Source organism: Pavona decussata, unplaced genomic scaffold (genome assembly GCF_977016875.1).
Source record: "Pavona decussata unplaced genomic scaffold, jaPavDecu1.1 SCAFFOLD_133, whole genome shotgun sequence".
NCBI lineage: Eukaryota > Metazoa > Cnidaria > Anthozoa > Scleractinia > Agariciidae > Pavona > Pavona decussata.
This window is the reverse complement of record NW_028145546.1, coordinates 1436901-1450000: the sequence shown is the minus strand read 5'-3', so window position 1 is coordinate 1450000 and position 13100 is coordinate 1436901. Positions and strand designations below refer to the sequence as shown.

General features: G+C 38.1%; 1 protein-coding gene and 1 pseudogene across 1 annotated transcript; both read left to right on the top strand.

The window, feature by feature from the left end:
• The first annotated feature begins 3236 nt into the window (after positions 1-3236).
• LOC146468113 (orexin receptor type 2-like) lies at positions 3237-4421 on the top strand. Its single transcript, XM_085125135.1, has one exon. It carries the CDS (start codon positions 3237-3239, stop codon positions 4419-4421), a length of 1185 nt encoding a protein of 394 aa, XP_084981261.1.
• A 7983-nt stretch (positions 4422-12404) lies between these two features.
• LOC146468112 (uncharacterized) lies at positions 12405-12931 on the top strand (annotated as a pseudogene).
• The last annotated feature ends 169 nt before the right edge of the window (positions 12932-13100 follow it).

Genomic DNA, 13100 nt, shown 5'->3' with positions numbered 1-13100 from the left:
AATATTGTCCAATTGCTCTTTTCTTTTATTTTTCAGTTGAATATTTGTTTCAGTAAGCCTCATACTTGATTCGTTTCTTTTATTTAATGTATAAGGATTTTACTAAACAATAATTAAGATATTATTAAAATTATTATTTATTAAAATATTTTACTTTAACTTGAATTAGAATTCTGTTGTTATTTATTATACATTTTTTTTCCTATTAGGGTTCTCTTTTTCTTTTTCTTTTTTAGTTAAATTAATCCTTGTTCAGTTCCAACTGCAAAACCTCTTACATCTTGAAATTTTCAAGTTATGTCTCGCACGACTCATGTTTGTCATGTTTCACTTCGGAAATATTTTGGGATGTATTTTGACCAATCACCGGCCATGTTGGAGGACTAAAACAATAGAAGATATTTGCATAAAAATAGAATATATTTCCGAAAGGAAAATCATTGTATTGTTTCGGTCCTCCAACATGGCCGTCGTGCACACAATTTATAGCTTTAGATTTTGTACTCTTACAATCACCTCATATTTACATGCAAATCCGTGGGCGTTTGCCCTGAAGTGGTAATTATTATTTTATGGACAGGTCCTGTAAGAAATGTTGATAAAACGTGACAAAGGCGCATAGACATTTTCATTCATTTTCTACTTATTTATTTTCCCAAAGCCAGCCGTCTCGTGGCAGGTCTGACACCGTATGCATGCGCAACGTGCGACTGTTTTCATAATGCAGACAGATTCTTTTCTCAAGCTACGGGAGTCGTGGGAAGGAGGGTAAAACGACTTCCCTAGAAACGACTGCGTGGGAGGGTATTTTTCTGAGGTGATCCGTTGAATTGCTTTACACTTTCGTACTGCGCATAATTTGTTGCATCATTAGCTCGCGCCCAAGTTGAAAACATTGTGTACTTTCCTTGATCATAACCCAGCCAATTGCTAAATGGTCATTTTCTTCAAAGCGAGCAATGTGACCTATCATATTTATCTCGTTATCTTAACTTAGCTGTTATCCTCTTTCAGTTCAAATTTTTTGTTAGTAAAAGATGACGACAGAAAAAGTGTCATGGCCAGAAATACATGCTTGCCCACCACTCGCGGGTATCAAATAGACTCGTATTTAAAAGCGAACATTGCAAGCAATTATGGAGTAGCTGGAGTGAATCGTAGCTCTGTCGCGGGCACGGTGACCTATCTTTTTTATTACATTTTGAAATAACACATATCATTAACAGAAGTTTGAGAAAAATTTTACGACAGCCTTCATTTCGAGAAAACTACCGCAGCCTATCCCTGGCTAGCTTGTACATATTATTACAGAAATCACTCATATACCCGCTAGGTTATCATGATTTTTAAAAGTGTATACTCGACCGGCTGCAGAGTAGCTAAAGAATTACCCTACCCAAAAGATAAAAAAACAAATTTCTGTTAAATAAGTTTAGAAAAATCATTATCTGTTAAACTCCCGCAAAATGTTCCTGCCATGAAGGTACGTGATTGTTTCCTAGTTTCGTGCTGACAGCTCTTGTACATCCCAATATCACCTGCATACAGGTGTTTATGCAGTTGTTTGTCTGTTGTTTAAAATTCGCTTTCAGAAAAAACGAAAGTACTTTTTAGCTTTCTTTTCATTTTCTGAAATACCCAAATCATGATAGATATTTTTTTCAGGAATATTGAGACTAACTTGAGAACAGGCTAACCATCTTTTTGTGACAACTTGGCATATGGTTTTTAGACGTCTAGCGTCATTTTGTTTGACTGCCCTAAATTATAAAATGACAGACAAAAGACTTTAAAATGTAGTGCAGGTCTAGACCAATCAACAAAAAGATGTAAGGTGACGTGTAAATATAAATTTAGTAGCGTGAGTAAACACTACCTCGAATACATCCCCTACATTTGAGAGGAACAATGAAAGAGTGAAACATAGATTGCCATCGAGGTCTTTTTTGAGGTAAGGGAAAAAAAAGGCTACATATAATATACTCAGTAACACAGGTTTTGTTCAGTAAGCTAAACGGGAAATTACTTTTGTCCGCCTCAAATTTGCTCTTGTTTATATTGAAAGCTTATTTCAAAGTTTCTAAGATATGACTAAGCAATCAACACCACCAGGTCTGAACCAGAATATTGAAACCTTACTGAGGATGTCGTATTGGTTGCCTTGATCATACAGTTGAATTACTGAAGCTCGGTAATTCCGAGTTTCTACAGAAGATTGGATGGAGCTATTATTTAGCACCATTAGATACCGCAACGTAGCAGACTGTTTCCTAACCGGGTTATGCGAATTGTAACAGCTAACTGAGCTAACAGCTTCGAACTGTCGGAATTCGCGCAAACTATAATCGAAAGTCTCATAGGTAGTTCGTTGTTTCGCTAATTCTATTCGAAAGTCTCACAGAAGGCTAATTTTAATGAAACGTCTTCGCGGATAGCTCGAACGTGTAACAGATGACGCTCTCTTTTCGCGCAGCTCTAGAAAGGCAAACCCGTTCGGATCACTCGTTCTTATCACTTATTCCTGCTTTTAGGACCGCTTTTGCGCGTCTCAGCTTCTTTTCCAGACAACTGACCGTGGGGGCAATAAATTAAACATAAACACATGAAAAAAATTCTTATTTGCAATACATTAATATTTAAGGAGAGAGGAGTAAAATGCAAAAGCTTACTTGTCAGTATATGTGAAGACGTTTTAATGATGTATAGGTAGTCGTTATAATTAGAGTTTCAGTAGGCCTGGATTATTGGTGCATAAGTAATCGTTTTCTTTATCTACAAACTTATATATCAGGACTCGGCTGTTCGAAAGATGTTTAACGCTCCTCTGAGAATAAAGATAAACAGTTTCTGGTTCTTCCTTTAAAAATAGTTTTAGCTTCCTGTTTTAGGCTTTCTTTTACCCTGAAGGGAAGGGCCAAACAATTTACCAAGAAAGCGAGAAGAGCAAAACAGCAACTACAACAACAAACCAACAAAATCGACAAAAGAAATAAAACAAAACACAAAACAATCCAAAAGCGAGTGCAAAATTCATGGTTTGAGCAACCAGCTTTCATCGTCACACCTTGTTGTTTTTTTTTCCAAAACTTTATCGCACTCTGATAAATTACATTAGGTATCATTAAGATCCAATAGGAAGGGCGTGAATTGCGGACGATCGAGGTTCCTTGTCAATATAACATACACTTCCAATTTTATTTATTTCTCTAATTGATCATCCTTTCCTAGTACCAAATATGAATAACAGTACTGCTGAGACATTCGAAGAAAACCAAGATGGCCGCCGAATCACAACTTTCAGCATTTTACGAACTTCAGTTTATTGCGTCATACTAACCCTTGGAATTGTGGGTAATGTTTTTGTTGCCATCGCCTTGAAGCGAAAGAGAAGAAAAAATGCGAACGACTGGTTTATTCTCAACTTAACAATTTCTGATCTTTTGTTTATCGTGTCCCTTGCAAGTGACATTCATGTAGAACTTGCGCCTTCTCCGTATAACAGTGTTTTTTGCAAAGCTCTGCGGCCTCTTTCCACGGTTTTGTTTTCTGCCAGCATCTTCACCATGACAGCAATGGCGCTTGAGCGGCATCACGTGATAACCAAACCATTTCATTTTAAAATGGAACCAGGCGGCGCTCGGCTTGTGATAGGAGTAATCTGGGTTGCGTCAGTGGCGCTTGCAGTCCCACTACCCATAGTAACGACTGCTGGGCTTAATGAGTGTTTGGAAGACGGATGGCCTGCACATATTTACAGTAGCATCTACACAGTTGCACTGGTAGTTTTGCAATATTTGCTGCCACTGACAATCATCACTGGATGTTACGTTGGAATTGCTATTTATCTTTGGAAGGAAAGAGCGTCAAAACGCATGCTCAACATCCGGGGTGATAATGCCACGAGATCAGCAAGGAAGGACAACATTCAAGCACTAAAAGCAGTTTTAACTGTTGTTATCGTTTTTTCCGTTTGCATGCTGCCCAATCAACTTGCTTGGCTTCTCTGGGAGTTTGGACGAGAAACACATCAAGAAATGGCGAACGAGTTCCTAAAATTTTCTCCCATCACAGCCTATGTACATAGTTGTGCGAATCCAGTCATTTACGGAACTTTTCAGGTTTACTTCCGTCAAGAATTTAAAGCTCTGCTAATAAAATTTTCTTGTTGTTGCTGCCCGTGTCATTGTGCTTGGAACAGAGGAAGAAATGTTTATGTTAATGATAGTTGTACTCCAGCTCAAAGAAAACCATATCAACAGGACAATTATAACGGCAATGGTAACATTAAAGTTAATACCCGTGAAGGAGACAAAAATAATGAAGCAAATCACAACGATAATATCCATGTTGAAATGGCAGCGCAAAGAAACCTCGGGTTTATTGAAGAGAATGATCCGGAATTTCAAGAGACTGCGCTTTAACAGAATTGAACTCTAGAAGCCTGTGACCAGGGACCATATTAACTCAGCCAAAACGCTAAAAATCTTCAATGTTTACTCAAGTTTGGGCTTATAGAAGATAATGTCACAGTTTTTCAATGACCATGAAACTCAGAATCCGGGTAGTTAGTTAATCAATTGTGGCCCTGAAAAAATTTAAAGGACAAAAAACTACGAATCTTTTAAAAAACGCTTTTTTGTGAGAAGGACTCTTAAACGCTGACAAACTTCAACAAATAGCTAAGACTATAATTTCTATATGTTTGCATTGCTCAAAATCGCGCGCATTTACAAGACCCTAAAGCTTTTTGCTGTCTTGCAAGGACCCATCTGTTATAAAGATCCCCAAAATAAAGGAATAAGTCTCATAGTTTATTAGATATAATCGTGTAAAGTTTACTTATCATTTTTACATAAATTATGACCTAAATTGGAAAAGCGCTGAATTTCTCGAATTGGGTCTTTGGGATTTGGGTGAAACTCTGTTCAGCGCAAGGCCCTAATGCGCACTATGTGTAGCCGAGACATTTTCACGAAAAAAAGCTGGCAACAGCAGAATTTCGACTCAGACCTCAAAGGGGCGTGGCACTATAACCTCGTGACATTTACTCCGATTGCCAAAATTTTTTTGCTATATTGTAGATTGATCTATATGGTATCCATTCTATGTGTTAGACTTACGATAAAAGTAAAGGTGGGGATACCAGAGAGCTTTAAAGTAGGATGGTACCGCCATAAAATAACTGGGTCGAGTCACCTTAAAGACACTTGGAAAAAAACGTAAGTCAAAAAATTTTTATCTTAATTATTCTTCTTATTATTACCTTTACACGAAAAAATTGCTTACCATGATTAGCTATTTTTAAATTGTTAAATTATATGATTTTACAAGTAAATGAAAAGAAAGCAAACTTGTAATAATAATACACATGAGAATGATGTATTATTCTAGAAAGTGACACAGGCTTACTCGGAAAAAAGAAATCTGAGTGCTCCTATCAGGAGTCGAACCTAAGACCTTCCGATTACTAGTTCGGAAGCTCTGCCACTGAGCTACAGGAGACTGGTGGGAGCTAAGGCCATTAAACTAGGTTCATGGGACAAACATCCTGCATACTGCTAGGTCTAGAATAATACATCATTCTCATTCATTCACCAGGCTGGAAATATACCATCACATTTATTTCAATAATACACATTTTTTTTGTTTGAAGGCGAATTCTGAAACAACAGCAACCTTGGCAATCGATTAGCAGACAATACACACTGAGCTCTCAGCACGAAAGGCTGTTAAATCCACAGTAACAACGAAACCCAGTTGAAATGTCATCATATGGCATTAAAAATACCTTGTTAAAGACACAGAATAAGAGGTTATGTTCAAATTGAAGAGATTAAAAATAGGAGAAACACTGAGCTCATCACGCAGAAATGACCTTCGATGTTAAACATGCGATGGTTAAATACAAGGCTCTATCAAATCCTCCAAACCCGCTACAAATACACGGGAGTAAAGCAAACCTTGTAACAAAGACCAGTTGTATAAATACAATTTTCTTGGAGACACAGAAAAAAAAGAACAGCTTAACATGTATTTTCGGACAGTTTTCCTTGAGCGGTGCTCAAGAAAAACTGTTTGCCTTTCGGAAAACAGATAATGTCCGTTGACGAATCACCATTCAAATGTTTCCCCCAGTTAAGGTTTCTATTTTTAGCTGATCGTTCTGATGGTTACAACATAAAATTTGAATTTTCTAGTTTGTGGCAACCTACGTTTATGCTCCAGGTGCAATGAGAATATACAACACAGGCTGTTTATGACGTTTTAGACATTGTAGAATAATTATTAATGATACAACATTAGATAGAAGAAAGAAAGACCTTCGCAGTTAAATGGTTCATATGTTTATATTCAATGATATAATATGATCGACAAATGACTCAGACAACTGTTTACGCTTTGCTCTGCTTCGTTTATATCTGCAGATAAGGAGTTCGCATTTACATAGTCCAGTAGTTCGTGCAGACATATCTGATTTTAGCAGTGTAATTCTGATAGTGTCTACAATTCACCAGATACAAATTTTATCTCTATTCCGTGATACTCAGAGGCACCGTCGTTTATGGGTGGATATCCACCCATAAAATAGACTGCAAGCAGTCCCCTTCTGGTTTGTCGAGAGGGTGCGCTCACAGCACAGCGAGACTGGAGCGAAGAGAAATAACCAGTTTTTTCGCGCTCGGCTTTTTCGCGCGACCTCTTGACTATCCAGAAAGGGACTGCTTGCAGTCTAGGTAGCCTTCCATGTAGTCGTTTTACGAGTCCCCTAAAACGACTGCGTTGGAGGCTAAGCACCAGGCTGTACAGGATAACTATGACTTCACCTTCACCTTCACCTATCCACTTCGTGCCATGTGGCACATAAGGCCTCAACACAACTCCGCCAACCAGCTCTGCCAGCCGATGCGATTTGTATCTTACTCCAATTCTTCCATCCAGCCTTTTCCCTTTCCCTCTCCGCCGTCCTCCTCCATGTTGTCCTTGTCTTTAACTATGACTTAACGGTCGTTTATTCCTTCATCACAATCTTTTCAGTTCCCTTTGGTATCTTCCACAGTGACAAAATATTGTTTTATTCCACTTTTGATCAAGTTACGATACAGTAGTTTGATCATGCAAAATTCAATTACATAACCAGCAAAAGTACTGTGATTATGTACAGCTGTGTATCTACGAGAGAAGAAACTCGTACGATGAAAGAATTATTGGCCATTTTTACACTAGAAGACGCACAACGGACGGATAACCATTTGTGTGTCGTCTTGGTGTGAAAACGGAACGAACACAATTTTGGACGTAAAAGTTATCCATATTTGCCTGTTAATTAAGGCGATCACAAAACCGGGCGACTTTTCTGTCTAAAATCGGTTCGCCCTTCTTCTAGTGTAAAACGGCCATGTTCTCTGCTACCGATGACCCTTTTGTTGAAGAAAAACAAAACGCAAAAATTAAAAAAGTGCTTATTAAAAGGGTGATATTTTAGTCAGTTCTTTGACGGAACATATACTCCGATACCGCTCGAAAAATAGCGGATGAAGGAAAATCGTTTTGACTTGATGTAGCACTCGCGTTATCAGGGATTAAATATCAGTGATAAAGTAGAGCAAGGAAACTTTAAAGTTTACCTGGCGAGAAGCTCGAGTTGCTTACGATACTTATGTACAACTCTCAAACAGTGGGAAGTACATGTCCAGGAGACTTCCCTCTATGTTATACTTCCAAAGACAGACTGATGAAAAATTGGCCTATAAACCAGTCGCTTCACCAGAGAGGAAGCAAAAACAAACAAAAAAATGTTTCCTGTTCAGGGCAATGTGTTGTAATAGCGGAGCTCCGCACGCGCCGAAAGCCCCCGCGCGCAGCCCAATAGCTAAGAGATTTTGGTAAACCCATCAGCGCGAGAATTTTTGGTTTGGTCATGACGTCATTGACGTCCGACCGATCGTCCGACCGTACGTAGGCTCCTCCATGTAAGCCAATGTGGAGTGAGACACTCAAATCCTGTGCTGCAGCCCGGATTTTTTCGGCGGGAAATTGCATGGCCAACTGCGCTGCCGTCCGCGTTTGTTTGGCGGGACTGATTTGATTTTGAAGACGACAAAATACAAAGTCAATTTATATGACCAACAGCGGGGGAAAGACCAAGGCAACTAGCGGCGGGAGAAACAAATCGACTGACACATCATCAGAATCTTGAAGTGAAATCATTCTACTCCAATCCGGCGCGACGAAACGTTGGATTTTTGCTCTTGAAGTGAAACGTTTCGCTCACTTAACGTTGTAAAACGAACGGAAAAATCAACAATGGAATAAAAGGACTGGTTATTCTCAGAAGAGGCGAGTATATTCATGCAATTTTGTTGACAAAACTTTGCTAGTTTCTGTTTTGCCAGATATTGGTTTCTTGAAGTTTTGACACGTCGTTTAACTTAAGCTTAAGCTAACTACTGCTTACTTCAGAGCAGTCTTTTGAGCTTATTTTTTCGGTCCATGTTGATTATTTCCCGCGGGGTTGGAGTTTTATTTTCTAATCTCGTCCAATTTTGCCGTCAAACAGCGGGAGAAAGAGCAAGGCGACTTGCGGCGGGAGAAACAAATCGACTCTTTTAGAGGCGGCACTTCATAAACAGCGGCCGAATCATGAAAAGAAATCATTTTACTCTGATCCGGCGCGAAGAAACGTTGGATTTTTTCTCTTGAAGTGAAACTTAACGTTGTAAAACGAACGAAATAAATCAGCAATCGAATAAAATGACTGGTTATTCTCCGAAGAGACGAGTATATTTATGTGATTTTGTTGACAAACTTTGCTGTTTTGCAAGATATTCGGTTTTTCTTGCAGTGTTGACACTGCAACTTGTTTAACTTCAGAGCAGTCTTTTTAAAGTCCATGTTCGTTATTTTCATTGAAATTTTATATTCTAATCTCGTCCCATTTTGCTTCATCTAAGAAAATTTGATTCTTAGCTAAAATATTCAGTCAAACAAACGTCTCGCAGCACTGTATCGTTGGCATAAACTACTGACAAGTTTTTCTCGCATATATTTCTAATTTTAGCATTTATTTCTGACAATCTTGACAGAGAACAAACAAAAATACTTAAAACAGTAGGATATAACGGCAAAGATTAAGATGTGTGAGTATTTTTCACTGAAAGTCTTTTCAAAGAAGGTTTAAAAGTGAATTTAAAATTAAAGTGTGATTTCATTTTCATCAAAACAAAGCGTACGCAAAACATTCATTCGCTTGTTTTTGTGAATTTTCGAAAGATCGTTGTTTAGTTTATTTCTGTACTGATTGCTATGAATTATCACAGTTTGTTTTTTTTTTCATTTATCACTCAAGGATATATTTGAAGTCTGGTTTTTGGTTAGTGCAGCCATTTTCTCTGAGGTTTACGTACGGCCTTCTTGATAAACAAAATTTACTAACCAGTGACAGTGCTACGTAGCGCGCGTTGACCGTTCACAAACTGGTTCGCCTCGATCATCTTAAAAACTAAAAAGAATAACAAAGCAGAAAAAATAAAAATCAATTGGAGTCCATTTATTTTCGCTTTTATAACGCAGAGGGCAAATTGTTCTTAAAACTATCAAGGAACTTCGTAAAGCAGTCAGTAAAACATTCACCGTAGGCGCAAGCAAACCAACAAATTATTTAATTTTTTCGTAACGTACAAAACAAACAAAGCCGATCGACGAGAACAGTTCCCATTATACACACGTAATTAAGATAGAATACAATTTTTAATTCTGGAGCAAAGTAACAACGATAAAACCAAATGTTAGGCATCAATTAATTATTCACCTGCGCTGTGAAGCTTCCTATACCGCTTGGAAATCAGCCGAACATAGATCGATAAAAATAGCAAACGGTGGATCCAAACGGAAAGAGCTTGCGGAGTAATTTCTTCCACTGAATTTGACGTGCTCCTTCCTCCCATCAAAAGGACGCTGTCATTCTCGGCTATCGTTCGTTGTAAGAAGAAGTAGCGAGGTGAAAGCACTTGGTCGCCATGACCGATTTCAGTTTCTCAACCAAACAAAATAAGTCTTTAGCTTTTGACACAAATAATTTTTTTGCTGTTAATTTTAAGAGACACGAAAATTAACCTTTAGGAATTTCCTTTCTAGCTGCAGCACTTGATTTCCATGTATTTTTGGTACAAACAACCCGGCTTTAAGAGTCAAACTCCAAAGAACCTCAAAATATCACATAATTTTCCTAGTTTTAATTGGTGCATTTTTGCGTGATGTATTTTGACCAATCACCGGTTAGCGAAAGTATTTGATGAAACCAGAAAAGCTATAGCTTTAGATTTAGTGCTCTTACAATCACCTCATATTTACATGCAAATCCGTGGGCGTTTGCCCTGAAGTGGTTATTATTATTTGATGGAGAGGTCCTGTAAGAAATGTTCACAAAACGTGACAAGGGCGCATAGACATTTTTATTTCTTTTCTACTTTTCCTAAAGCCAGCCGTCTCGTGGCAGGTCTGACACCGTAGGCATGAGCAACGCGAGACTGTTTTCATAATTTAGACCGATTCTTTTCTCAAGCTACGGGAGTCGTGGGAAGGAAGGTAAAATGACTTCCCTAGAAACGACTGCGTGGGAGGCTAATTATTTTTCAGCAGTATTGTTTTCTGAGGTGATCCATTGAATTGCTTTACGCTCTCGCATTGCGCATAATTTGTTGCCTGATCATTAGCGCGCGCCCAAGTTGTAAACATTGTGTACTTTCCTTGATCATAAGCCCAGCCAATTGCTAAATGGTCATTTTCTTCAAAGCGAGCATTTTAACTTAGCTGTTATCCTCTTTCTATTCAAAATTTTTTTTGGAAAAGTTACGACAGAAAAAGTGTCATTGCAAGAAATACATGCTTGCCCACCTGTCGCGGGTATCAAATAGACCCGTATTTGAAAGATAATATTGTAAGCAATCATGGAGTAGCTAAAGTGAATCGTAACTCTTTCGCAGGCACGGTGACCTATCTTTTTTATTACATTTTGAAATAATACATATCATTAAATAATCACAGGAAGTTTGAGAAAATTTTTACGACAACCTTCATTTCGAGGAAACTACCTTACAACCTACCCCTGGTTAGCTGGTACCGTATCATCACAGAAATCATTCATATACCCAATAAGTTATCATGATTTTCAAAAGTGTATACTCGACTTGCAAGGTAGCTAAAGAATTACCCTACCCAACAAAATTTCTATTAAATAAGTTTACAAAAATCATAATCATGATCTGTTAAACTCCCGCAAAATGTTCTTGCCATAAAGGTACGTAGTTGTTTCCTAGTTTCTTGCTGACAGCTCTTGTACATCCCAATGTCACCTGCATAAAGGTGTTTATGCAGTTGTTTGTCTCTTGTTTAAAATTCGCTTTCAGAAACGATGGAAGTATTTTTTAGCTGACTTTTCATTTTCTGAAATACAGTCGAACCTCTTTATTACGGACACCAAGGGGAAAGGAATAAGTGTATAGAGGTGTCCGTTTTAGAGAGGTAGGCTTTATATGGATTTCGGTCTCTTAGGGACCAAGTGAACTGTCCGTAATAGAGAGGTGTCCGTATTAAAGAGGTGTCCGTAAGGAGAGGTTCCACTGTACCCAAATCATGATAGATATTTTTTAGAACAGGCTAGCCATCTTTTTGTGACAACTTGGCATATGGTTTTCAGACGTAAAGCGTCATTTTGTTTGACTACCTTAAATAATAAAATGACAGACAAAAGACTTTAAAATGCAGTGCAGGTCTAGACCAATCAACAAAAAGATGTAAGTTGACACGTAAAATTAAAATTTAGTAGCGTCAGTAAATACTACCTCGAATGCATCCCCTACATATTAGGGGAATAATGAAAGAATGAAACAAAGATTGCCATCGAGGTCTTATTTGAGGTAAGGGAAAAAAGGCTACATATAATATACTCAGTAACACAGGTTTTGTTCAGTAAGCTAAGCTGGAAATTAATTTAATCCACCTCAAATTCGCTCATGTTTATTTTGACAGCTTATTTCGAAGTTTTGCTACACGTTCTCTAAGATGTGACTCCGCAACCAACACAACCAGGTCTGAACCAGGATATTGAAACCTCACTGAGGATGTCGTATTGGTTGCCTTGATCATACAGTTGAATTACTGAAGCTCGGTAATTCCGAGTTTCTACAGAAGATTGAATGGAGCTATTCTTTAGCAGCGTTAGATACCGCAACGTAGCAGACTGTTTCCTTACCGGGTTATGCGAGAGTATAACAGCTAACTGAGCGCAAAGTATAATCGAAAGTCTCATAGGTAGCTCGTGGTTGGTGCGCTAATTCGATTCGAAAGTCTCACAGAAGGCTTATTCTAATCAAAGGTCTCACGGATACCTCAAACGTCTAACAGATATGATGCTTTCTTTTCGCGTAGCTCGTAACCTTGGTTTGCTCATTAACCATCTGATCTCTCTTGGAATTCTCATGTTGATGCCATTACAAATAAAGCTAATAGAATTTTAGGCCTGCTTAGAAGAACTTGTAGAGGTTGGAAGGATACCGAAACTCTGAATATGCTGTACTGCACGCTAGTGAGATCGCAAGTGGAATATGGATCGGTTGTGTGGTCGCCATACGCCTCAAGAAATGTTGATAAGCTCGAGCGCATACAGCGGAGGGGAACAAAATTTATCTTCGGAAAAAGGAGTCTTACCTATGAGGAGCGCCTAAAATGTCTTAATCTACTTTCGCTTGAAAAGAGACGCTATATTTTTGATGTTACATTTTTGTATAAGGCCTTGAATGGATACTTGAATGTGGATGTATCTCCGTTTCTGAACTTTTATTCTCAGGATGACCCGTACAGGTTTAGACATGTTGATGACTATTCTTTGAAGAAGAATTTTGGTAGAACGACTAACTTTAAACACTTACTTTAATTTTAATTAACAGAATTGTTGAAATGTGGAATTCGACACGCGGTAGATATTAGACTATCACCCAGTCTCGCAGCTTTTAAGTCAGGAACGAGGAGGTGTTAATGATTTTGTAATTTAATTTTTTTCCTGATTATTATTACATGTATATATTTATTTCTTTAGATTAGCT

Excerpts from the sequence above, each read along its gene's own strand:
- LOC146468113 (XM_085125135.1), top strand. The coding sequence starts at position 3,237 with ATGAATAACAGTACTGCTGAGACATTCGAAGAAAACCAAGATGGCCGC.